Source organism: Ceratotherium simum, chromosome 34 (assembly GCF_057802395.1).
Source record: "Ceratotherium simum simum isolate JZ-2026a chromosome 34, ASM5780239v1, whole genome shotgun sequence".
Taxonomy (NCBI): Eukaryota; Metazoa; Chordata; class Mammalia; order Perissodactyla; family Rhinocerotidae; genus Ceratotherium; species Ceratotherium simum.
Window position 1 is genome coordinate 14,076,129 of NC_141933.1, and position 25,865 is coordinate 14,101,993.

Sequence of the window (25,865 nt, forward strand, 5' to 3'; positions counted from 1 at the left end):
GCTGAATTTCATCATTTCTTATGGCTGAGTAGTATTCCATTGTGTATACATACCACATCTTCTTTATCAATTCGTCCATTGATGGGCACTTAGGTTGCTTCCAAGTCTTGGCTATTAAACGGGAATTGTTCTGTTGTTCCCATCTTCAATTATGGGACAGGGAATTCTACAGAGCTCAAGCCCTCAGCGCTTAGTGGCTGTCTCACTGGACCTCCATGACAACATTTTCTTAAACTTCTGCCTGTCAACTCGGGCCCTAAAAATCTTTTGGTTATGGCCCCTCTGTTCTTGGTGTCTCTAAACTTATTTGATAGTTGTGCTGTCTTTAAGCCATTCTGAAGACTCACTTATGTTTTTGGTCGCATCACATCTGCTTTACTTTCTTTTTGCTGTCCCATCCCTTCTCTGAGGCTTGAGAACCTAACAACTTACCTGCCTGAAAGAAGAGAATGGTCAGAGATGTGAGGAAGGAAATATTAGGTAAAAAGTAGACAATATTTCAAAAATACTATCTATTAGCTGTTACATACAGCTAAGTGAAAAATTTAAAAGGATTGTTGGATGGGGATAAAACAAGACAGAAAAGATGTGTTAGAAGCGTGAGAAGACCTTATTTTCCAATATATTACAACTGACCATTTGACCTTCTCCATAGACTGGCCTCTTCTATCCCTCTAAGATGTCCTTCCCATGTAGTGTCTAGAGAAAGAAAAACCAGGCTTTGTGGACCAAAGTACAAGGGTTTAGTGTCGTGGGCTGCAAAACAAGAATGGCTTCTCCCAACATAGGAATAGATAAAGAAGATGTAGTATATATATATGTATAAATGTGTATATATATATTTCTATAATATGTATATATATATATTGGAATACTACTCAGCCATCAAAAAAGATGAAACCATTCCATTTGAATGAGGGTGACTTGAAATAAAAATGTCTCAAAAGATGAACACTCTGAAGGGAGATCTTGGAGCCTAAACAAGAGACCAATTAACAGAGTTGGTCTCCTCTCTATCACCCAGGAGGGAGGTGATTTACAGCTTGCACATTTTAATCACTCCTTCTTTGTTGGGAGCTTTGCTCCCTAGTCCTCTCTTAGATGTGAGAGAAGGCTCATAAGCACTTAAAGTCCTGATATACCACAGCTGGATTATCTCTGAGGGAGGCTGAGTGAGAAAAACATTACTAACAAAGGACCATGTGTTCATTTCAGAGTACTGACAGAGTGAGATACTGTCAGAAGCTGGAAGCTGAAATATCTGTTGGCTATTTCTGAGTAGCTGGGTATACCACAAAGAAAAAAGAGTTGGAACACAGGAGAGTAAAGCTTTACAGAACTATTAGGTGAGTCATTAGGGCTTCTGCTCTAAGGAATGTGAAGGCCTAGGTCCCAGGAAGAATTTCAAAAATTTGCAAATAGCTCAATGTCATTGTCTTTGAAGTCTAAGACTTATAAGGGGTCCTCTTCCGTGGAACCTCATTTAGACTGAAAAACAAAACTGTAGAAGGCTGATCTAAATATGTAGGCTGTGTCATTATACTTTGGCATAAAATGGGGAGCTGGAAAAACTCTGAAATCTTTGATTAGCGTTTAAAAGGAGAAAACACAGACACAGAGGAAAAGTTGTGGGTAATTTTTGAGGGGCCTGTACTACCTGAGTTGTTCCATTTAAAAAGTCAAATTTGAGCAGTCTACAGACGACTCTCAAGTTGAGTGGATCTGATACAACTTTGATGAACATGTCAGGTCTTGAGGAAGTGAGAGATCACCAGTTCAGAATGAATGTTATACTTGGTCTTCTGAGAATAGTCCTGTCCATATTGTTCATGATAAACAAAGCTCTTCAGATTTTGTTTCCTGCCCTACAAATATGTTGAAATTTTTCCAAAGCCAATTAAGTAAATCTTAGGAAGAATTATTGATGAAATATCTTAAAGAAGAGGGGCTTGTCAAAAGGGCCACTTTTTCACGTTTTCTTCTCATTTCCTTCTTTTATCATTTGCTAAGCAGGGTCAAACGGAGGTAAGTATGGGGAGGGGAAATATCTGATACCAAGAATAATGTGAGAAAAAAACTGAAGGTAGTGAGCCCACACAAACTTTACCCCAAAATATACTTTATTCAAAAGAAAAGAAGAAAGCTTAGGAGTCCTTGATACATAAGAGGCAACTAAAAATAAGGTTTACTTAGAAATGATAGAATCAGGGGGGTTGAGAAAACAATGTGTCAATTAAAAGGTACTCTGGGATTAAGGACAGCATCACTGGTTTAACATAGTTCTCTGCGTGCAGCAGGATTTGCTGTGGTAATTTTGTTTCTTAGGCATCTGTGGGCACAAGCTTTGCAGGGGTCACCATCTAAAGGCTGAGATGTCCCTTTCTCTCAGTTGCACCAGCATGTATTGCAAAACATTTTCATATCTCCTTAATTCTTCCTCCTGAAAGAAGATCAATTCTCCTCCAGTTTGTCTCACTTACTTGGCAAGCAGTCAGCATTACAGCCTTTCTGTTCATTTCCTGAAAGAGTATCTATGTGAAAAATTGTGGTGATCATGTTATTGACACCATATTCAATTACATCATCATTGCCGTGTTCATTTGCACAATAATGCATCTGAAATGGTCTCTGCCATTCTAGATATCTTTTGTGAGAAATTCTTGCAAAGAATATGAAGAGACCTTCCCCAGTCTCAAACTTCTTGCCCACATCCAACTGGCGATCACTCACAAGAATTTATCTCTCTCTTTCTTATGCCGCACATCATCTCCCGTCTTGTGTTATGTCTATACGGGCACATTTCTCATCTCTTTTCCTGGGCTATAGGCTCCTTATGAAGCATTTATATCATTCAAAGCACAAAGTGTAGTGCTTTGCACTCTATAGTGATTAGAAATAAGATTAATGCTGCAACTGACATATTGTAGTGAGAAGTTCAGTGCAGATATTTAAGACGTGGCTCTGGAGTGGCTTTGAATCCCAGTTCTGCCTTTAACAGGATGTGTGACCTTGAGATATTTACTGCTCTGACCCATAATCTCCTCATTTCAAAAGGGTAATAAAAGAGTATATATCTCATAAAGTTTTTTAAAATTAAAATAAGATGTAACATAAAAGTATTCAGAATAGGAACTGGAATATAGCACACACTCAATAATTACTGGCTACCTAGCAACATGCCTTGATTTTCAGGAAAATCCAATCATATTAGAATAAAAAAAATTAAGTAAATCTAGTAGCCGGGGGTTTAAAAAAAGATGGCCAGTGATAAGCTGGGGTAATCAACACTTTCGTTGAAAAATTATCTGTAAAGGTGTTTCTGGTAGTATCGTGGGCAATATGTTCAAAGAAACCAATAATGCTAGATAAAATCTGAAATGCTTTTGTCATGGATGAGCCAGTGAAAAAGCAAATAAATTTATCAAGGTACAGAAATAACAAGAAAATGCATAAACCTCAGATGGTAGTGGGCTGGGGCCAGCATTTTCCCAGGAGGGATCTGCTAATCGCTCGTAGCTTCATTCCTGGGTTTTAATGAGCAAATGTATGGGAGCAGGAGAAAAAGACACTGTGTGAGATTGGCTTAGAGACAACATCCTTTACCCCTAATGGCATTGAAAATAGGGACTCTCAAGGGGTGACATTCTCAGAGAGCAATCTAGGAAAAAACCTACTTCACAAAAGGAGACAGTGGTATGTATGCACAGCTCTCTCAGCTTTAGTTTGAGAGAAGGAGAGAAAGGAAAAAAAATCTTCCCTGATAATTCTTTTTTATAAAAAAAAATTATTTCTATTGAGAAAAAATTGACATATAACATTGTGTAAGTTTAAGGTGTGCAACGTGTTGATTTGATACATTTACATATTACTTAACACACTAGCATTAGCTAACATGTCTATCATGTCACATAATCATATTTCTTTTTTTTGTGGTGGGAACAATTAAGATCTAGCCTATACAGATATTGAAATGTAATGATGTACTTCTGAAATTTATATATTGTTACAAACCAATGTTATGTCAATAAAACTAAGAGATCTAGACTCTTATGAACTTTGAAGTTTATAACAGTGTTGTTGTCTATAGTCACTATTTTGTGCATTAGATCTCTAAGATTTATCTACTAGTTACAAGTTTGTACCCTTAAACAACATATCTCCAATTCCCTCACCCCCTAGTCTCTGGTAAGTACCATTCTATTCACTGGTTTTAGGAGTTCAGCTTTTTTAGAATCCACATATAAATGATATCATACAGTTTTGTCTTTCTCTGTCTGACTTATCTCACTTAGTGTAATGCCCTCAAGGTCCATACATGTTGTTGCAAATGGCAAGATTTCCTTCTTTCTCGTGGTTGAGTAATATTCCCTTGTATGTGTGTGTGCACATATAACATCTTTTTTATCCATTCATGCGTTAATGGACACTTAAGTTGTTTCCATATTTGGGATTGTGAATAATGCTGTAATAAACATGGAAGTGCAGATATATTTTTGATATATTTTTTGCATTTCATTTGGATGTATACTCAGAATTGGAATTGCTGGATCATATGGTAGTTCTATTAATTTTTTCAGGAAAATCCATACCTTTTCAACAGTAGCTAAACCAATTTACATTCCCATGACAATTATGAAGTTTCCCTAATCTCCAGATCCTCGACAACACTTTTTCTCTCTTCTCTTCTCAACAATAGCCATTCTAACAGGTGTGAGACGATATCTCACTGTGGTTTTGACTTGCATTTCCCTGATGATTAGTGATATTGAGCATATTTTTATGTTCTTTTTGGCCATTGAATGCCTTCTATAGAAAAAATATCTGTTTAGTTCCACTATCCATTTTTTACCCAGATTGTTTGATATTTGTTACTGAATTGTATGAGTTCTTCAAATATATTAGATAAGAACCCCTTATCTGATATATGAATTGCAATAATTTTCTCCCATTCTGTAGGTTGCCTTTCATTTTTTTTGATTGTTTCTTTTGCTGTGTAGAAGCTTGTTAGTTTGATGTAGTGCCACTTGTTGATTTTTGCTTGTGTTACTTGTACTTTTGGTGTTATATCCAAAAAATCATTGCCAGGATCAATGTCAAGGAGCTTTTATTCTATTTTTTCTTCTAAGAGTTTTATGGTTTTAGGTCTTATGTTTAAATCTTTAATTCATTTCAAGTTAAGTTTGGTGAGTGGTGTAAGTAAGGCATCTGGAGTTTTCTCTGCCTTTGTATGGGTCACCTGCTCTCTCTTGTGGCTGAATTCTTAAGCTACAGTTTTTTTTCTCTAGTTGTTACCACTCGCCAGGCTGGCTGCTGGAAACCTCTTTTTCTGTTTTTCCAGAAGGTGGCGCTAGAACTCACGTTTGTGGCATCTCCTCATTCACAGACCAGGTCAGTTTTTCTAAGAGCACTCAGTATACCAGAATTGCTCTCACTGCTACATTCAGGAATGTGCACAAGCAGCCAGTTGCAGAGTGGGGGAGGTGTGGGTTTAGCCTTGGGAGGTTGGGGGTTCCTGTGGATCTGGAGGTGAGGTCCTCTCATGAGGTACCCCTAGAGGCTCCTGGGTGGACTTGAACTCCTGAGCCCCTGTGCCCCTTTAATTCCCTTTGATATTCCTATCTGCCTTCTACCTGATCTCCCTTCTCCCTCCAGTCATGTTCTACCCGTCTCAGTAATCTATGTACCTCCAGAGAGAGAGGAGTTCTCTAGCTGCGTCCAGCTGGGGTAGCTGGGCACTCACTCATGGCTTTTTTTCCTGTGCAGGAGTGTTTGCCACTGTGGAGTAGTTCAGCCTGTGCGGTGTTGTCTTTAAGAGGGTGGTGCTGGGAAAGCTCCTTTCACTGTCTCCCCTGTGGCTGATTCACACCTTTTCTCTGCTCCAATAGTGCACTGGCATTCCCTCTCAGGAAGACTGGGCTTCCACAAAGTCTCTCCCATTCATGGATATCTCCCATAGTCAGCACCTGACTGTGGCCAAGACGCGTTGGGAGCACGTTAGCTGGCTCCTGCTGGCTCTACAGTCCATGCCAACATCTGTCTGCCTATTATTGGATGGACAGGTGGGTGAGATTCCTCCTGGGTCCCTTGGCATTTGGTGCTGGATAACACAACTCCCACAAAGGCTCTTTTGTTCATGGATGGATGTCCAATTCACTTTTATAAAATTGGGACAAAAAAGAGGAACATCTTTCGTCACTATGATGCTAATGTCACTCTTGCCCCTGATAATTTTTAATCTCATCCACCTACTTATGTAGATATACAGTGTAAATATTATCAGTATTGTGATGCCAAAAAACGCCAAGTCAAAAGTTTTATTTAGAGGGACTCTGGTTTGGTGCCCGCAAGGTATCTGACACAGTCATATAAATCATTTCTGAAGAAACAAATTTTAAACACAAGCATCAAAGATTCCCACAGATAACTTTTAAAGAAACATGAACTTAAGATAAAAAAAAAATCACTAAGCACACAAATAAACAGGGCACCTAAGTAAGAGGCAGCAATATCATTAAACAGTGGAATCAGACTTGCAAAACTATGTATTTAAACAATTAGATAATAATGATTTTGATAAGTATGTTTAATATCTTTAAATAAAGGATGCTATAAAGTATGATGAAACAATAAGAGACTATCAAACTGACCATTTGGGAAAAGAACAAAATGGGACCTCTTGAGAGAAAACAAAATATTATGATTGAACTTTGAAATTAATCGATGAGTTAAACAGCCAATTAGCACAACTTCTGATAGAATGAATTTACTGGAAGAGAGATCTGTAAAAATTAAACAGAACGCAATAGAGAAATACAAATAATGAATGTTTCAGTGAGGTAGAGGGTAGAGCGAGAAGATTCAACATACGTCTAATTGGGGTTCCAGAGGCATATAACAGAAATATAGAGGCAATTTTCAGAGCACTATCTGTGTTTAGCAGACAGCACACCAGGCTTCAGGTTATGATATTGAATGAATGGACATTATAGGAAGCTGTATGTCCATGAGTAGAGGGAGAAGAACAGTATACAGTGTAGCTTCTCAAGAAATCTTTTTGTTGTCATGATTGTTAGTTATGACGATGATGGTAATGATGATGAGACATGCAATTCTCTGCTCTATTCTCACAAAATTCTTCCTCCGTTCAGTTGCCCTGTGGACATAACCACATCTAAGTCTGGGATGGTAAATACATAGTCTGTACGCCACTCTCTCTCCTTCCATATAGATGGAAAACATCTTGATTTTCTGTTCTAATTATCCTCTTCATTCCTTCAGAATTCTTCTCAAAATAGTGCACCATAAAACAATGATTGATGTGATTTTGGGAAATAAACCCTTTTACCTTATTTCTCAGGCTATACCTTGTGCTTCTATGGAGATTTTCTCTTTTCATTAACTTTTGGAATTGGAGGGCTGGGAAATGGTTGGGGAGAAGGAAGACATTCTTAATGGCTAATGCTGAAAAATATTTGTAGTTCGTAGACATCTTTTATTTCATTAGTGTCACAGCCTTTTTCCAGGGAAATCTCCAAGACTTCTACCTTTTACACATATATAAGCTCCCTGGCTACATTTGACATATATTTTCTAGCTTTCATGGCTTCCCATGATATTCTTTCCAATTTGAGTTCATCTGAATAAAAATGTGTTTTTGTTGGGGGACGTTCTAGTGACCATCTGGAGAGATGACAGCTATAGCATAATGAAGAGGGCATACAGTGCCTGAGGCAAAAATATTCTTTTCTTTATTTACAATTTTGTTATTTACAACAACTTAATGTTTGCCTTGCCTGGATTGGCTCTAATGAGAAAAAGATAAAGAACTTACAGAAATCCTGCTTGAGTTTCCTATTTCCCATATACATTGCCTAAGCATCCTAACCCTTACATGAGTTCAAGTCACTCTAGTTTGTAGGAGAAGCCTTGAACCTAGGAACCTGTGAATAGAATCGAGGGTGACTGAGAATCTTAGAAAATAATATGTGAAGGTGGTAAGTGGTTGCACTTTGCTGGGTAGTGGCTCCAGAGTTTCCAAAAGATTTTTAAATAGTCACTGACCGAAAGATTAAGAGTCTCTGTTCTAGACAATTTAACTCACAATTATCTCTGATTTGCGGAAATAAAAACAGCACCCGCAAGAAAGGGAGCATGATGGCTCTTTCAACCTTGTCTATTCTATCTTCTCAGGAGCCTTCCTTGAGTCACCAATTTGGGTAAGTCACACACATTTCCAAGCTGCTTCTTGGTGTATGACCCTTTCCACCATGCCATTACATTATTCTTATATCTCTGCAGATAAGCAGTTACAGAATTGTCCACCCTCCATGATTACAGATTAATTGAATATGAGTTCCCAGGAAGATTTTAAGGAGCACCTGCTCCACAATTTTCCTATGACATATGAGGTCCAACATGATTCAGAGGCTTCTTCAAGCATTGAGTTAATATCAGAGTCATTCCTGAGCAGAATCATTCTGTCTCAGCATATAGAGAGATAACAGTTTTTCCCAATTTAGTCTATTTCCAATTCTCATATATTTCTGAAATCTTACATGGGAAAACATGAAATTAAGACATTTTTGGGTGGGAATATGCACTAATAATGTCCAATTATTGTCTTTTGTCCCCAAAGAGAGAATTACAATATTTATCCAAGAGGAATTCTCAGTTAATTTTGGTAATTATACATGGAAGACACAAGTTGACTCAATATTGATGATTCAAGGTTGTATAGTTAGTCAGCCGCTTGACTGGAAAGAAAATGAAGAGTATTTCTTTGTGTTTTTTGAGAATGAAACTACTTTCTTCTCTCATCTTTTTCTCAGCAGATGGCACCGAGCATGCTCATGGAAGGGGGAAGAAATCATACCTCTGTGGTCATGTTTGTTCTTCTGGGACTCTCAGATGACAAAGATCTGCAGCTTATCCTCTTCCAAATGTTCCTAGTGATCTACCTTGTGACCCTAATCTGGAACCTGGGTCTCATCATCCTAATCAGGATTGACCCCTCCCTGCACACACCTATGTACTTTTTTCTCAGTTTCTTGTCATTTATAGACATCTGCTATTCTTCTTCCACCAGCCCAAGGATGCTTTCAGACTTCTTAAAGGATGAAAAAACAATTTCCTTCATTTCCTGTGCCACCCAGTATTTTGTTGGGTGCTGGATGGGTCAAGCTGAGTGCTGCCTCTTGGCCGCCATGGCCTGTGACAGATATGTTGCTGTTGGTAGGCCTCTGCAGTACTCAGCCATCATGTCTCCCTGCCTCTGTCAGAAGATGGTTGTTGGGGCCTATGGGAGTGGTTTCCTTGGTAGCTTATTTTCAACAGTCACTGGCTTTCTTCTCCACTACTGTGGGCCAAATATCATTCCAAATTTCTTCTGTGACATAACCCAGATTATTCCCTTGTCTTGCTCCAATCCCTTCATCAGCCAAATGATTCTTTTTCTGGTATGTATTTTTGTTGGGTTCAGTTCTTTCCTAGTTATCATCTTATCATATGGTTTCATTGCAGCTTCCATCCTGAAAATATCTTCTCTCAAAGGAAGTGCCAAGGCCTTCAATACCTGTGCCTCCCACCTGGCAGTTGTGACAATCTTCTATGGCACAAGCCTCTCTATGTACCTGCTTCCCAGCTCCAGCCACTCTGAGAAGCAGGACAAGTTGCTGTCAGTGTTCTATGTTATCTTTATCCCCATGTTAAACCCTCTTATCTATAGTCTGAGGAACAAGGAGATCAAAGAGGCCCTCAGGAGAATGGTAAAGAGGCTAACACATTTACTTCAGTGAGAACAATTTTTGTACAAGTGTTATTTCTCTTATACGGAAAACAGAGATAAGAATATGTAAGCGACCTTTAGTGGGTCACAAGATAGCTAGGTAGAAAGAGGAAATGAAAACTTGGCTTCTTGATTTCTGGTACCACATGTTTAGCTGCCACCACCAAGTGGTCTGTTTGAGGCAGTGTCACCAGCCTTGAATTCAGTTTAAAAAGCCCATGTCCTTGATTAGACCCAGGTAGATAAAACTCCATGTTTTGAGAACAGAGGTTCTGATCGATATTGTATATGTGGAAAATTGACAAGAATCTAAGAAGCCACGTGGACAGTTATTTCCTCATTGACTTTCTTTACTTCTTTTATTTAGTTGTAATTGTTAAGCATTTATTTACATTTCAATAAAAATAAATGACATTATAAAATTTGACATGTGAAAATTAAAATTAATTTTTTTGAACTTATTTTATTGCCGGTTTTTCTAGCGCTGGGGGCAATATCCAAGGTGTGAATTTCTCCCGTGGGGGTGGGGTGCCCACATAGAGGTTTCACAGAAGACATCAGTGCACAAGACAGCAGAGGCTGTGGCCACTACGCCGTAGGAAATCATGCCATGTCTGCCTCACAGTGCTGCTGTGATAATTGATTCAGGTCAGGGCATTGAGAAAATGTATGTATGTATATACATAAAATGAAAGTGCTTTGTAAACAGGGAAGTGTCCACATATCTAATTTACTGTTATCAAGCTGTATTTCCAGCCAGCTGTGTCATTTTGGCAAGTCTCTTTGCTCCTGTGGCTTCAAGTTCCTCACCTTGAAAATGATGGCATTGGATTACAAGAACTTTAGGTCCTTTCCAGCTCAAACGACTCCAAGTTTGTTAAAAGAAAAGTATAATCATGAGATCATCACAGGACCATGTGAAAGTGGGGAATTGAATCAAAAGGAACATGGCAAAGTGGGACGTGAAATTAGCATGGAAAAAACTCCATGAGAACCACAACTCTGGACAACAAGTACCTGGAGAGTTTTCTCCTGTCATTGTCTTTTCTCCTTTCACCTCTGCCCTCATAACACGTTCAAAAGGATCCCCAGTCATTGGCATCAGACTGGCTGTGAGTTAGCAGCCAATTTCATGCACAAAAGCACCCATCCTAGAGTGCAATAGGGCAACTTGGAAAATTCCTTTGAAATGAAATAAGCAATTTCAACCTCTGGCAGGAACTCTTTCTTCCTGGGGGGTCTGGTCCAAGGTGAGAGGGAAAAATATGTAGAAAACAGTACTCTGTGCTATCTCAATATTCTTGGATTCTGATTCCGATTATCTGATTTTTCCAGTAGGACCTAAGTGGAGCAAGGTTTATGGTCCTCAGTCTCTCCCGTTCTTTAACTCATTCCTCTTTTTCACATCCATGCCCTACACGTTAGGGCTTTTCCTCAGATTCTCTTTGTCTTTACCAAATTCTCTGACCTTCAGATTAAAGAATTATCTCTAATCTAAAAGGTCAATCCTTACTCTGGAGTAAGGGGTGGATGTTGACTTCCAGTTCTGCAATTTCTTAATGATGTGATCTTCAACTCTGTTAACTTCAGGTTTTCACCTGTAAAATGGGGGTAATGGGATTATCTAGAGTCTAATGAGACAATGTCTATAAAGTCTAACACTCTGTAGAAGTCAATAAGAGAGCAGTGAATCAAAAATAATAATTTACTGAATTACAGGGGTTTTAACTAAGATCAAAACATACTTGTCTAAGGATGCCCACTCTCACCACTCTTATTCAACATATGTTGGAAGTTCTGACAAGAGCAATTAAGCAAGAAAAAGATATAAAGGTATCCAAATTGGAAAGGGAGGAGTAAAACTGTCACTATTTGCAGATGGCATAATTTTATAATGGAAGCCCCTAAAGAATCAATCAAAAAACAATTAGAAATGAAAAAGGAATACAGTGAAGTTGCAGAGTACAAAAACAACATACAAATAGAATTGCCTTTCTATACACTATCAATGAACTTGCAGAGAAAGAAATAAAAAATACAATCCCATTTACAATTGCAACAAAAATAATAAAATACCTAGAAACAAATTTAACCAAGGAGGTGAAAGACCTATACACTGAAAACTATAAGATATTGTTGAAAGAAAATGATGAAGACACAAAGAAATGGAAACATTTTGCGCTCGTGGATCGTAACTGATTTTTGAATGTTGATTTTATGTCCCGCAACTTTATTGACTTTGTTGACTGCTTCCAATACTTTTTTAGTTGAGTCTTTAGGATTTCCTATATATAAGTTCATATCATCTGCAAATAACGACAGTTTCACTTCTTTCTTCCCAATTTGGATATCATATTTTTTATCATACCTCTTTGCTCTAGCCACCGCTTCCAGTACTATGTTGAACAAGAGTGGTGAGAGTGAGCACCTTTGCCTTGTTCCTGATGTTAGAGGAAAAACTTTCAGTTTTTCACCTTTGGAGATAGTGTTAGCTGTGGGTTTATTTTATGTGGCCTTTATTATGTTGAAGTATGTTCCTTCTACATCCAATTTTTGAGGGCTTTGATCGTGAAAGGATGTTGTATTTTGTTCAATGCTTTATGAAACGATCACATGATTTTTATCTTTCATTCTGTTAATGTTGTGTATCACATTTATTGATTTGTGCATGCTGAACTATCCTTCTATCCCAGGGCTAAATCCCTCTTGGTCGTGTTGTGTAATCCTTTTACTGTTTTGTTGAATTTTGTTTGCGAATACTTCATCGGGAATTTTTGCATCCATATTCAGGATGGATATTGGTCTATAGTTTTTTTTTTTCTTATCATGTCCTTATCTGGCTCCAGTATCAGAGTAATGCTGTCCTCCTAAAATGCGATTGGAAGTATTCCTTCCTGTTCAATTTTTTGGAAGAGTTTGAGAAGGACTGGCATTAAGTCTTCCTTAAATGTTTGGTAGAATTTGTCAGAGAAGCAAGTTTTCTGGGTTCTTGAATTTTCTGTGTTGTGAAGTTTTGGATTACAGATTCAATCTCCTTCTTCATTATTGTTGTATTCAGATTTTCTATTTTCTCTTGATTCAATCTTAGTAGGATGTATATACCTGGGAAATTATTCTTTTCTTTTAGATTATACAACTTGTTGGAATATAATTGTTCATAGCAGTTTCTTCCCATCTCAGGTATTTCTGTAATATCTCTTGTAATGTCTACTCTTTCATTTCAGGTTTTCTATATTTGGGTCTTCTGTCTTTTTTCCTTAGACTTGCTAAAGGTTTGTCAATTTTCTTCATCTTTTTGAAAACCAGCTCTTTGTTGATTTTTCTATAGTTTTTCTGGTCTCTATTTCGTGTATTTCCATTCTGATCTTTGTTATTTCCTCCCTTCTACTCACTTTGGGCTTAGTTTGTTCTTTTCTAGTTCCTTGAAGTGTAAAGTTAGGTTGTTATTGAGATTCTTCTACATTCTTAATAAATGCATTTATCAGTATAAACTGCCATCTCAGAACTGCTTTTGTAGCATCCCATTGGTTGTGGTGTGTTTTGTTTCCCTTTTCACTGGTTTCAAGATACTTTTTGATTTCCCTTTTGATTTCTCATTTAACCCATTGGTTGTTCAAGAGTGAGCTGTTTAGTTTCCACATGTTTGTAGATTTTCCACCTTCCTCTTGCGGATTTCTAGTTTCATACCAATGTTTTCAGAAAAGATAATTGGTATGATTTCAATCTTAAATTTTCTAAGACTTGTTTTGTGTCGCTTATTATGAGGTATCCTGGACATGTTCTGTGTGTGTGCACTTCAGGATAATGTGTATTCTGCTCTTATTGACTGAAGTGTTTTATAATTGTCTGTTACGTCCGTTTGGTCTAATGTATGTTTTAAGTCCCTCATTTCCTTGTTGATTTTCTGTCTGGATGATCTTTCCATTATGAAAGTGGAGTACTAAAGTCCCCTACTATTATTGTATTGTTGTATATTTCTCCCTTCAGATCTGTGGGTATTTGCTTAATATATGTATGTGCTCTGAGTTTGGGTGAGTATATATTTACATTTGTTATGTCTTCTTGATGAGTTGACCCCATTATCATTATATAATGACCTTCTTTTCTCTTGTTTCCATATTTGGCTTAATGTCTATTTGGTCTGATATAGATATAGCTATTTCTGCTTTCTTTTGGTTTCCACTTGCATGGAATATCTTTTTCCTTCTTGTCACTTTGAGCTTATGTGTGTCTTAAAGTTGTAGTGACTCTACTGTAGGCAGCATATAGTTGGGTCTTTTTTTTTTTTTTTTTAATCTAACCAATACTCTGCCTTTTGTTGTGAATACAATCCATTTACATTTAGATTATTGATATGTGAGGGCTTACTAATGTAATCTTATTCACTGTTTTCTGGTTGTTGTTTATTTCCAGTGTTCCTTTTTTCCTCTGTTTCTGCCTACATTTTACATGGGTAATTTTTCATAGTCGTATGCTCTGTTACCCCTTTCTTTGTCTTTTGTCAATCTATTCTACATTTTTGCTTTGTGGTTACCACGAATCTTACATAAACATCTTATAGAGAAAACAGTCTAAGCTGATAGCAATTGAACTTCAATTGTCCACCAAAGCTTTACCCATTTGTTCTCCCCTTTTATATTTTCAATGCCATTCTTACCACTTTTTCTTTCACTTTTAACCTTTATACTATGGTGACATGGTTAACACACCATCCTATGACAGAATTAGAGTTTTCTAAGTCTGACTATATATTTACCTTTATCACTGTTTTGTATACTTTCCTATATTTTCATGTTGCTGGTTAGTTTCTTCTTATTTCAGCTTAAGAAACTCCTTTCAGCATTTTTTGTAAGACAGGTGTAGTGGTGATAACAACCTCAGCTTTTGTGTTTCTGGGAAAGTCTTCGTTTCTCCTTCAATTAAGTATAATTTTTCTAGATAGAGTAATTTTGGCTGGCAGTTTTTCTTTCAACAATGAATATGTCATTCCACTCTCTCCTGGCTTGTAGCGTGTGTGCTGGGAAAACTGCTGGTAGCTTAATGGAGGTTTCTTTGTAGGTTACAATTGTTTCCTCGGGTTGTTTTTAGGATACTCTCTTTATCTTTGATTTGTGACAATTTTTTATAATGTATCTTCGAGAAAGTCTTTTGGCATGAGGTAATTAATAGGATAATCTGTTAGTTTCAGGAACTGGATATTCAAGTGTCTCCCCATGTTTTGGATGTTCTTGGTATTATTTCTTTAATTAAAGTTCTACCTCCTTTGTCTATTTTCTCCTCCTGAACCCAATTATCCTACTTTTGTTTTGATGGAATCCCATAGGTCACGTAGGCTGTCTTTGCCTTTTTTCATTCTTTTTTCTTTTCTCAAATCTGACTGGGTGTTTCAAACTTTATGTCCTCTAGCTGACTTATCTATCTTCCATTTGCTCTACTCTACTGTAAATGCTCTCTATCTAAAATAAAAATGCTTTGTAAATAGGGAAATGTCCACATATCTTATTGTTATCAAGATATTTCATCAGCTAGCTGTGCCATCTTGGGCAAATCTCTTAGTTCCACTGGCTTCAGGACCTAACCTGGAAATTGAAGTTATTAGACTATACTATCAGTAGGTCCTTTTCAGCTCACATGAGCTCCAAGTTCATTAAAAGAAAAGCTATAATCATGGGATCATAATAGGACCATGGGGAAGAAGGGAATGAATCAGAAGGAACATGGAAAAGTGAGGCATGAAATTAGCAGGGACAAAAGTTCCATGACAACCATGACTCCAGAGAGCAAGTACCTGGAGAGTTTTCTCCCTGTAATTGTCTTTTATCCTTTCACCTCTGCCCTCATAACACATTTAAGAGGATCCCAGTTGTGAGCATCTCTCCGGCTGTGAGTGGAGAGCCAATTTCATGGCCAAAGCACCCATCTGGGAGTGCAATAGGGTTTTCCTGAAATTTTTTTTTGAAAAAGAAGTAAGCAGTTTCAATCATTGGCAAGAACTCTGTTTTCCTAGGGGATCTGGGTCAAGGTCAGAGGGCAAGATTTATAGAAAACAATGGATTCTGTGCTATCTCAATATCTGTGTGATTCTTCCAGTAGGACCTATGTGGAGTAAGGTTCATGGTCCTTATAAGTTTTGTGAAGTTCATGTTGTCTTCCATTCTTCAACTTTTCCCTCTCCCGCACTTCCACATTCTTCACTTAGTGTTTTTCCTCAGTTTTTCTTTCTCCTTACCAAATTCTCTGACTTTCAGTGAAAAGAATTATCTCTAACTAGAATGTCAGTTATTACTCTGGGGTGAGGGGCAGATGTTGGGTTCTAGTTCTGCAATTTCCTAATGATGTGATCTTGACTTCTGTTACCTTTTTTTTTTTTAACCTGTAAAATGGAGAAAATAGAATCATCTGGAGTCTCATGTCTATAAAGCTTTACACACAGTGGGTGTTTCTACCAAGAACTGAATCAAAAATAATAATTCACTGAAATTCAGGGGAATTAACTAAGATCAAAATGTGCTTATCTAAGGAATCCCACTCTTGCCACTCTTATTCAACAAAGTATTGGAGTCCTAGCCAGAGCAGTCAGGCAAGAAAAATAAATAAAATAAAATAAAAGCTATCCAAATTGAAAAGTAAGAGGTACGACTGTCACTATTTGTGTACGGCATGATTTTATACATAGGAATCAAGCAAAAAACAATTAGAAATCATAAATAAATACAGTAAAGTTGCAGGGTATAAAATCAACATAAAAAATCGGTTGTTTTTCTATATGCTAACAGTGAACCAGCAGAAAGGGAAATCAAATTACAATCCCATTCACATGTGCAACAAAAAGAATAAAATACCTAGGAATAAATCTGATCAAGGAGATGAAAGACATGTACACTGAAAACTATAAGACATTTTTGAAAGAAATTGAAGAAGACACAAAGAAATGGAAAGATATTCTGAACTCATGGATCACAAGTGATTTTTGAATGTCAAGTTTATGTCCCGAAACTTTACTGAATTAATTATTTCCAACATTTTCAGTTGTCTTTGTGTTTTCTATATATAAGTTCATATGATCTGCAAATAATGATAATTTTACATCTTCCTTTGCCATTTAGGTGTCTTATGTTTGTTTATCTTGCCTCTTTGCTCTATCTAAGACTGTCAGCACTATGTTGAATAAGAGTAGCCAGAGAGAGCACCCTTGTCTTGTTCCTGATGTTAGACGAAAAGCTCTCAATTTTTCACCACTGAGTATAATGTTAGCTCTGGATTTGTTTTATATGGACTTAATTACGTTGAAGTGCATTTCTTCCATATCCAATTTTTGAGGGTTTTAATCGCGAAGGGATGTTGTATTTTGTCCAGTGTTTTTTCTGCATCTATTGAGATGATCGTATGATTTTTATCTTTCATTCTGTTAAAGTAGTGTATCACACTTATTGATTTGTGCATGTTAAACCATCCTTCCATCCCAGGGATAAATCCCAGTTGGTCATGGTGTATTGTCCTTTTACTGTGTTGTTGAATTCGGTTTGCTAATATATTTTTGTGTGTGTGTGTGAGGAAGATCAGCCCTGAGCTAACATCTGCCAATCCTCCTCTTTTTTTTTTGCTGAGGAAGACTGGCCCTAGGCTAACATCCGTGCCCGTCTTTCTCCACTTTATATGGGAAGCCACCACAGCATGGCCTGATAAGTCGTGCGTCAGTGCACACCCTGGATCTGAACTGGTGAACCCCGGGCCGCTGCAGCGGAGCACGCGCACCCAACTGCCTGCACCAGGGGGACGACCCTCGCTTTGCTAATATTTTATTGAGAATCTTGCATCTATATTCAGGATGGATGTTGGTCTATAGATTTCTCTTCTTCTGGTGACCTTATCTGGCTTTGGTATCAGGGTAATGCTGGCCTCCTAAAATGAGATTGGAAGTATTTCCTCCCGTGCATTTTTTTTTGGAAGTGTTTGAGAAGGATTGGTACTAATTCTTCTTTAAATGTTTGGTAGAATTTGCCGGAGAAGCCATCTGGTTCTGGGAGTTTTGTTTTAGGAGGTTTTTGATTACAGATTCAATCTCCTTACTCTTTATTGTTCTATTCAGTATTTCTATTTTTTTCTCATTCAGTCTTAGTAGCTTGTATATGTCTTGGAAACTATCCATTTCTTCTAGATTATCCAATTTGTTGGCATATAATTTTCATAGTCGTCTCTTATGATCTTATGTATTTCTGTAGTGTCATTGGTAATGTCTACGCTTTCATTTCTATTTCCTTTTTTCTATTCCCTTTAGTATTCGTTTTCTCTTGTTTTCTATTTCCTTGATGTGTAAAGTTAGTTTGTTGTTTGAGATTTTTCTATATTGCTAATTTACGCATTTTTCAGTATAAACTTTCCTCTCAGAACTGCTTTTGTAGCATTCCATTGGTTTTGGTGTATTACATATCTATTTTCCTTTGTTTCAAGATATTTTTTGATTTCCCTTTTGATTTCTCATTTGACCGATTGGTTATTCAGGAGTGTGTTGTTTAGTTTCCACATATTGTAGATTATCAAAATTTCCTTTTGTGGATTTCTAGTTTCATAACAATGTCAGAAAAGATACTTGGTATGATTTCAATCTTAAATTTGTAAGACTTGTTTTGTGTCCTGCTATATGATCTATCCTGGAAATATACTGTGTGAATTTGAGGTGAATGTGTATTCCGCTGATATTAGATGGAATGTTCTACAAAGTTCTGTGAAGTGCACTTGTGCACCAAATTATGTTTCAAGTCCAACACTTCCATGTTAATTTTCTGTCTAGAAGATCTATACATTGTTGAAAGTTGGGGATTAAAGTCCCTACTTTATTGTGTTGTCTATTTCTCCCTCCAGATCTGTGAGTATTTGCTTAATATATTTATGTGCTCTCACTTTATGTTCGAATATATTTACGTTTATGATGTCTTCTTGATGAATTGACCCCATTATCATTATGCAACGACCTTTTTTTTGTCTCTTATTTCCATATATGGCTTAAAGTCTATTTTGTGTGATATAAATATAGCTATGCTTACATTCTTTTGGTTTGCACTTGCATGAAATATCTTTTCCCATCCCTTCACTTTGAGTCTATGTGTGTCTGGAAGCTGTGGTTATTCTCTTGTAGGAATTACATAGTTGGGTCTTATTTTCCATGCATCCAGTACTCTGCCATTTGATTGGTGAATTCAATTCATTTACATTTAGAGTGATGGGTGAGGACCTACTAATGCCATCTTATTAATTGCTTTCTGTTTTTTTTTTTTTAATTTCCATTGTTTCTTTTTCCTCTTTTTCTGCCTATCTTAGAACATTGGTGATATTCTGTGGTGATATTCTCTGTTTCCCCCTTCTTTGTCTTTTGTAAATCTACTCGATGTTTTTGCTTTGTGGTTACCATGAGGTTTACATAAACATCTCACAGAGAAAGGAGTTCATTTAAACTTAATTTCAATTGTCTATAAATCTGTACCTTGTTACTTTCCTCTTTTATGTGGTTTATATCATTATTTACTTCTTTTTATATTGCATATTCTTTAAGAAATTATAGTAGCTACAGTTATTTTTAATACTCTTCACTTTTAACTTGTATAGTATAGTTAAGTGGTTAACACAACATCCGATTATCAAATTAGAGTTTTTTAAGCCTGACAGTATATTTACCTTAATCACTGTATTGTATACTTGAATACTTCTGATTAGTGTGTTTTTATTTCAGCTTGAACAACTCCTTTCAGCATTTTTTTTTTGCAAGATAGGTGTAGTGGTGATGATCAACCTTAGCGTTTGTGTATCTGGGAGAGTCTTTATTTTTCCTTCATCTGAAGTATAAGTTTGTAGGATAGAGTATTCTTGACAGTTTTTCTTTCAACACCGAGTATGTCAATCCACTCTCTCCAGGCCTATAGGATATCTGCTGAGAAAACTGCTGATAGCTTAATGGAGCTTCCTTTGTAGGTTACAGTGTTTTTTACCTGGTTCTTTTTAGGATTCTCTCTTTAACTTTGATTTTAATACGTCTATTATAATGTGTCTTGGAGACTATCTTTTAGCATGAGATAATAGGGTCAGCCGTTAGTTTCATGATCTTGGATATTTAAATGTCCTGTGGTTTTGGAAGTTCTCAGTATTACTTTAAGTAAATTTCTGCCCCCTTATCCATGTTTTCTCTTTCTGAACCTCAATTATTATACTTTTGTTTCACTGTAATCCTATAGATCACATAATCTTTCTTTGCTCTTTTTTATTCTTTTTCCTTTGCTTGACTCTGATGGGGACATTTCAGACTTCCTATCCTCTAGCTCACTTATCTGTCTTCTATTTGTTCTACTCTACTGAAGATGCTCTCTATTGCATTTTTCAATTCATTCATTGAATTCTTCAGCTCCAGAATTTCTGTTTTGTTCTTTTTTATAATTTCTAAGTCTTTGGTAAGTACCTCATTTTCTTCATTTTTCTCCTGATCTCGTCGAACTGATTTTCTTGTAGTTCATTGAATTTCTTGAAAGCAGCCACTTTAAAATCTTTATCTGATAAGTCACAAAATTCTGTTCTTTTCAACTTGACTCTTGGAGAATTATTGCCATCTTTAGGTGATGAAATTTTTTCTTGATATTTCATGTTTCTTGTACTTTTATGTCGTTGCTTTAACATTTAAAGCAGGAGACACCTCCTAATAATTTTACTAACTGCTTTCAGATGGGATGTTCTGTCATGGGTGGTGTTATATCTGGGGTTTTCTCTGTCTTTGGATGGGTAAACTTGCTCCACTCTTCTTGATGCCTCTTGTGTCAGAATTCTTAACCTATCATGTCTTCTCTGGGTTCTTACCATTAACCAGGCTGGCTACCAACAATCTTTATTGTTTTCCAGAATGTGGTACTACATCTCATGTTTGTGGTTTCTCCCTTGTCCACACACCCAGATCTGTTTTTATGAGAGCAGTCAGTTTACCAGATTTACTCTCACTGCTGTCCTCAGGAAAGTGCCAATGGCAGAGTAAAAAGAGGTGTGGGTTTAGCACCGGGGTGTTGGAGCTTCCTACAGATTTGGTTGGGAAATCCTCTGTAGAGGTACTCCTAGAGGCCCATGGGTGGAATTATTACTGAAATCCTGAGTGTGATCTGCAAGGATATGCCCCTTTCATGCTCTTAGATATTTTTATTTTCCCCTTTTATGATCTCCACTCTCCCTACAGTTATTAACTACTTACCTCGGAAGTCTAGGTCCTTCTGGAGAGACATATTTCTGCAGCTGCATCCACCACAACTGGGGTATCCTGGAAATTTGCTCATAGATCTTTTTCCCCTGAAGAAGAGTTTGCCTCTGCTGAATAGTTTAGTTTGTGCATTGTTGCCTTGGGAAGGGCTTGGTGCTGGGACTACTCCTTTTACTGCCTCCACTGTGACAAAATTCATACTTTTTCTGCTCCAGTAGTGTGCTGGAATCCCCTGTCTGGAAATTTGGGCTTCCACAAAGTCTATCTCTTTTGTGGTTGTCTGTCCAAGTCAACACTCTTCATGCTTTACCTGATCATGGCCAAGATGGATTGGGGTAGGTTCTCTGACTCCTGCAGGCTTTGTAGCCCATATTGAGGTCTGTCTACCTATTACTGGATGCACAGGTGGGTGAGATTCCTCCTGAATCCCTTGGCATGTGGTGATGAATACAGGAACTCTCACAAAGGAGCTTGTGTTTTTGGATGGCTACCCAATTGATTGTTACTAAGTTGGAACAAAAAGGAGAAATGTCTTTCACATCTATCATGCTGATGTCACTTCCACTGATAATTTATAAACTTATCCATCTACTTCTGTAGATTTGCAATACTAAATTAACAATTTTGCAATACTAAATATTATCAGTATTGTGACACCAAAAATCACCAAGTCAAAGTTTTGTTTAATGGGATTCTAGGTTGGTGTTGCCCCCAAGGTATCTAACAGAAGTAATAGTAATCATTTCTGAAGGAAAACATTTAAACTCGGGCATCAATGATTCCCACAGTTAAATTTTAAAGAAACATGAACTTAAGATAAAAATATCACTGAGTAAACGAACAAGCAAGGCACCTGAGCAATAGTTATCAATAACATCATACTATAGAGTGAGACTCCCCAAACCATGTATTTATATATTAGATAATAATTTCAATAAGTATGTTTAAAATGTTTAAATAAAGGATACTACGGAAAGTATATTGAAACAGTAAGAGACTATCAAAGCTGACCATTTGGGCAAAGAAAAAAGCACAATCTCTAGAGAGAAACTAAATATTATGATGGAAATTTGAAATCCAATGGATGAATTAAATAGTCAATTAGCACAAGTTGTGATAGAATGAGTTTACTGGAAGAGACATCTGTAAAAATTAAACATAACACATTAGAGAAATACAAATAATGGATGTTTCAGTGATGTGGAAGGTAGAGCAAGGAGATTTGACATACATTGAATTGGGGTTCCAGAGGAATATATTAGAAATATGAAGGCAGTTTTCAGAGTACTATCTGTATTTGGTAGCCGGCACACCAGGCTTAAGGCTACCTTATGAATGAATGCATATTAGAGGAAACTGTGAATATCTCCATGAGTACAAGAAGAACAGTATATATTGTACCTGCTCAATAAATATTTTTGTTGTCATGATTGTTGCTTATGATGATGATGGTGATGATGGTGGTGATGATGATGAAGAATGCTCTCACAAAATTCCTGCTACATTCGGTCTCAGTGTGGACACAACCACATCTAAGTCTGGGATTCTAAATACATTGTCTGTGACCATTTCTCCTTTCATATTGATCTCAAATTTTGAATTTCCTTTCTAGTTAAAAGCTTCATTCCTTCAGAATTTTTCTCAGATCAGTGCACTATGAAGCGATAACTGATGTGATATTGGAAAATGAACACTTCTACCTTACTTCTCAGACTATAGCCTTACGCTTCTGTGGGGATTTGCTCTTTTGATTCATTTTTGGAATAGGAGGCTGGTTAATGGTTGGGAGAAGGAAGATGTCCTGGATGGCTAATGCTGACAAATATTTGTAGTTTATAGACATATTTATTTCACTAATGTCACAGCCTTTCTCCAGGGACATTTCCAAGACTTATACTTTTACCCATACACAAAACTCTCTGGATATATTTGACATCTATTTTCTAGCTTTCATGGATTCCAATGATTTCCTTTCTAGTTTGAGTTCATCTAAATAAAAATGTGTTTGTGTTGGGAGATGTTCTAATGACTATCTAGAGAAATGACAGCTATTGCATCTTGAAAAGGGCATACGGTGTCTGATGCAAAAATATACTTACCATTTGGCCTGAAGACTTACTGCTTGCCTTCCCTGGACTGGCTCCAATGAGAAAAAGAGAAAAGACTTCCAGAAATCCTGCCTCAGTTTTCTAATCCCCATGTCCATTGCCTAAGCACCTTAATCCTTACAGGTGTTCAAATCACTCTACTTTGTTGGAGAAATCTTGAACCTAAGAATGATGAATACACTCAAGGGTGATTGAGAATCTAATAAAACCATATGGGAAAGTGATAAGTGGTTGCAGTTTGCTGGGTAGGGGGTCCAGACTTTGCAACAGATTTTCAAAAGTATCACTGACTCAAAGAAGATCAAGAATCACTGTCTTAGATAATTTAACTTACAAATATCTCTGATTTGAGGAAAGAAAAAGCTGCCCCTGCAAGGAAAGGAGCATTATGGCTCTTTACACCTTGTCTTATTTAACTTCTCAGGGGCTTTGTTAGAGTCATTAAGTTGGTTAAGTCACATCTATCTCCGCTGTATCTTGTGTCTGACTCTTCCCACAATTCCATTACATTATTTTTATATCTCAATAGGTTTTATGAAAGCAGAAAGGCAGTTACAAGGTAGTCCACCCTCCCTGATTACAGAATAATTGAATCTTGGTTCCAAAGGAGATTGTGTTTCTTTTTTTTTTTTTTTTGTGAGGAAGATCAGCCCTGAGCTAACATCCATGCCAATCCTCCTCTTTTCACTGAGGAAGACTGGCCCTGGGCTAAGATCTGTACCGGTCTTCCGCCACTTTGTATGGGATGCCGCCACAGCATGGCCTGATAAGCGGTGCATTGGTGCGCACCTGGATCTGCACCCGGGCCGCCAGCAGCAGAGCATGCGCACTTAACCGCTATTCCACGGGGCCAGCCCTGAGATTGTATTTTTATTTATCTATTTATCTATCTATCTATTTGTTTGTTTGTTTCTTTGTTTATTTATTTTCTAAGGAAGATATGCCCTGAGCTAACATGTGTTGCCAATCTTCCTCTCTTTTTCTTTTTATTTGGACTGCAGCCACAGTATGGCTGCTAACAGAAGAGTAGTGTAGGTCAGCGGCCAAGATCCAAACCTGGGCCACCTAAGTGGAGTGCACCAAATGTAACCACTAGGCAACCGGCGCTTGCCCCTAAAGGAGATTTTAAAAAACACCTACTCCAGCATCTTTATTTGACATATGAGGCCCCATGATTCAGGGACTTCTCCAAGCACTAATTAATATCAGAGGCATGCCTGGGCCGAATTTTTGTTTCACTTTATTGAGAGATGACAGTTTTTACTAATTTGGTCTATTTCTAATTCTCATATATTTTTAAATTCTGGAATGTTAAACATGAAATTAAGATATTTTAGGGAATAACGTACTCATAATGCCCATTTACTGTCTTTTTTTCCCCAAAGAGAATGAGAATATTTACCCAAGAGAATTTTTCAGTTATGGTTGGTAATTATACATGGAAGACACAGATTAACTCAACTTGATGATTTAAGACATATATTTAGTCAGCTGCATGACTAGAAAAAAGTGAAAAATATTTGTTTTTCTTTTTTGAGAATGAAATCATTTCCATCTGTCATCTTTTTCTCAGTAGATGGCATCAAGCATGTCCATGGAATGGGACAGAAATCATACCTCTGTGTCCACCTTTGTTCTCCTGGGACTCGCAGATGGAAAAGAGATACAGCTTCTCCTCTTCCCAATTTTCTTAGGGATCTACCTTATGACCCTCATCTGGAACCTGGGTCTCATCATCCTAATCAGGATGGACTCCCACCTCCACACACCTATGTACTTTTTTCTAAGTTTCTTGTCATTTTTAGACATCTGCTATTCTTCTTCCAACAGCCCAAGAATGCTTTCAGACTTCTTAAAGGATGAAAAAACAATTTCCTTCATTGCCTGTGCCACCCAGTATTTTTCTGGGTGCTGGATGGGTCAAGCTGAGTGCTGCCTCTTGGCTGCCATGGCCTATGACAGATATGTTGCTATCGGTAGGCCTCTGCAGTACTCAGCCGTCATGGCTCCCGGCCTCTGTCAGAAAATGGTTGCTGGGGTCTATGCGAGTGGTTTCATTGGTAGCTTAGTTCAAACAGTTTCTTGCTTTCATCTCTACTATTGTGGGCCCAATATCATTCCAAATTTCTACTGTGATGTAACCCAGATTATTTCCTTGTCTTGTTCTGATCCCTATATCAGCCAAATGATTCTGTTTCTGGAATCTATTTTTGTTGGGTTTGGTTCCTTCTGTGTTATCATCTTATCCTATGCATTCATTGTAGCTTCCATCCTGAAACTATCCTCCATCAAAGGTAGTGCTAAAGCCTTCAATACCTGTGCCTCCCACCTGGTAGTTGTGACAATCATCTATGGCACAAGCCTCTTTATGTACCTGCATCCTAGCTCTAACCACTCCAAGATGCAGAACAAGGTGCTGTGTGTGTTCTATATTATCCTAATTCCCATGTTAAACCCTCTTATCTATAGTTTGAGGAACAAGGAGATCAAAGAGGCCCTCAAGAGGATGGCAAAGACAGCAACACATTTATCTCAGTAAAAACAATATTTGTGCGGGTGTTATTTCCTCTATAAGGAAAACAGAAGTAATAACACATAAGTAACTTTTTGTAGGTCACACGGTAGCTAGGCAGAAAGAAGAAGTGAAAAACTGGTTTCTTGATTCCTGGTGCCATTATGTTTGGCTGCCACCACCAAGCGATCAATCTGAGGCAGTGTCATGAACATTGAATTCAATTTAAAAGGC

At 37.3% G+C, this 25,865-nt stretch overlaps 2 protein-coding genes across 2 annotated transcripts; both read left to right on the forward strand.

Moving 5' to 3' along the window:
• Positions 1-8,849: 8,849 nt before the first annotated feature.
• On the forward strand, positions 8,850-9,794 carry LOC101402211 (olfactory receptor 5AN6-like). The gene has a single exon (XM_004437409.2). It carries the CDS (start codon positions 8,850-8,852, stop codon positions 9,792-9,794), a length of 945 nt encoding a protein of 314 aa, XP_004437466.2.
• A 14,913-nt stretch (positions 9,795-24,707) lies between these two features.
• Positions 24,708-25,658, forward strand: LOC101407980 (olfactory receptor 5A1-like). Its single transcript, XM_004437762.2, has one exon. The coding sequence runs from the start codon at positions 24,708-24,710 to the stop codon at positions 25,656-25,658; it is 951 nt and encodes a 316-aa protein (XP_004437819.2).
• Positions 25,659-25,865: the final 207 nt, after the last annotated feature.

What these genes read in the sequence shown, in the direction of transcription:
- LOC101407980 (XM_004437762.2), top strand. Translation starts at nt 24,708, where the DNA reads ATGTCCATGGAATGGGACAGAAATCATACCTCTGTGTCCACCTTTGTT.
- LOC101402211 (XM_004437409.2), top strand. Translation starts at nt 8,850, where the DNA reads ATGGAAGGGGGAAGAAATCATACCTCTGTGGTCATGTTTGTTCTTCTG.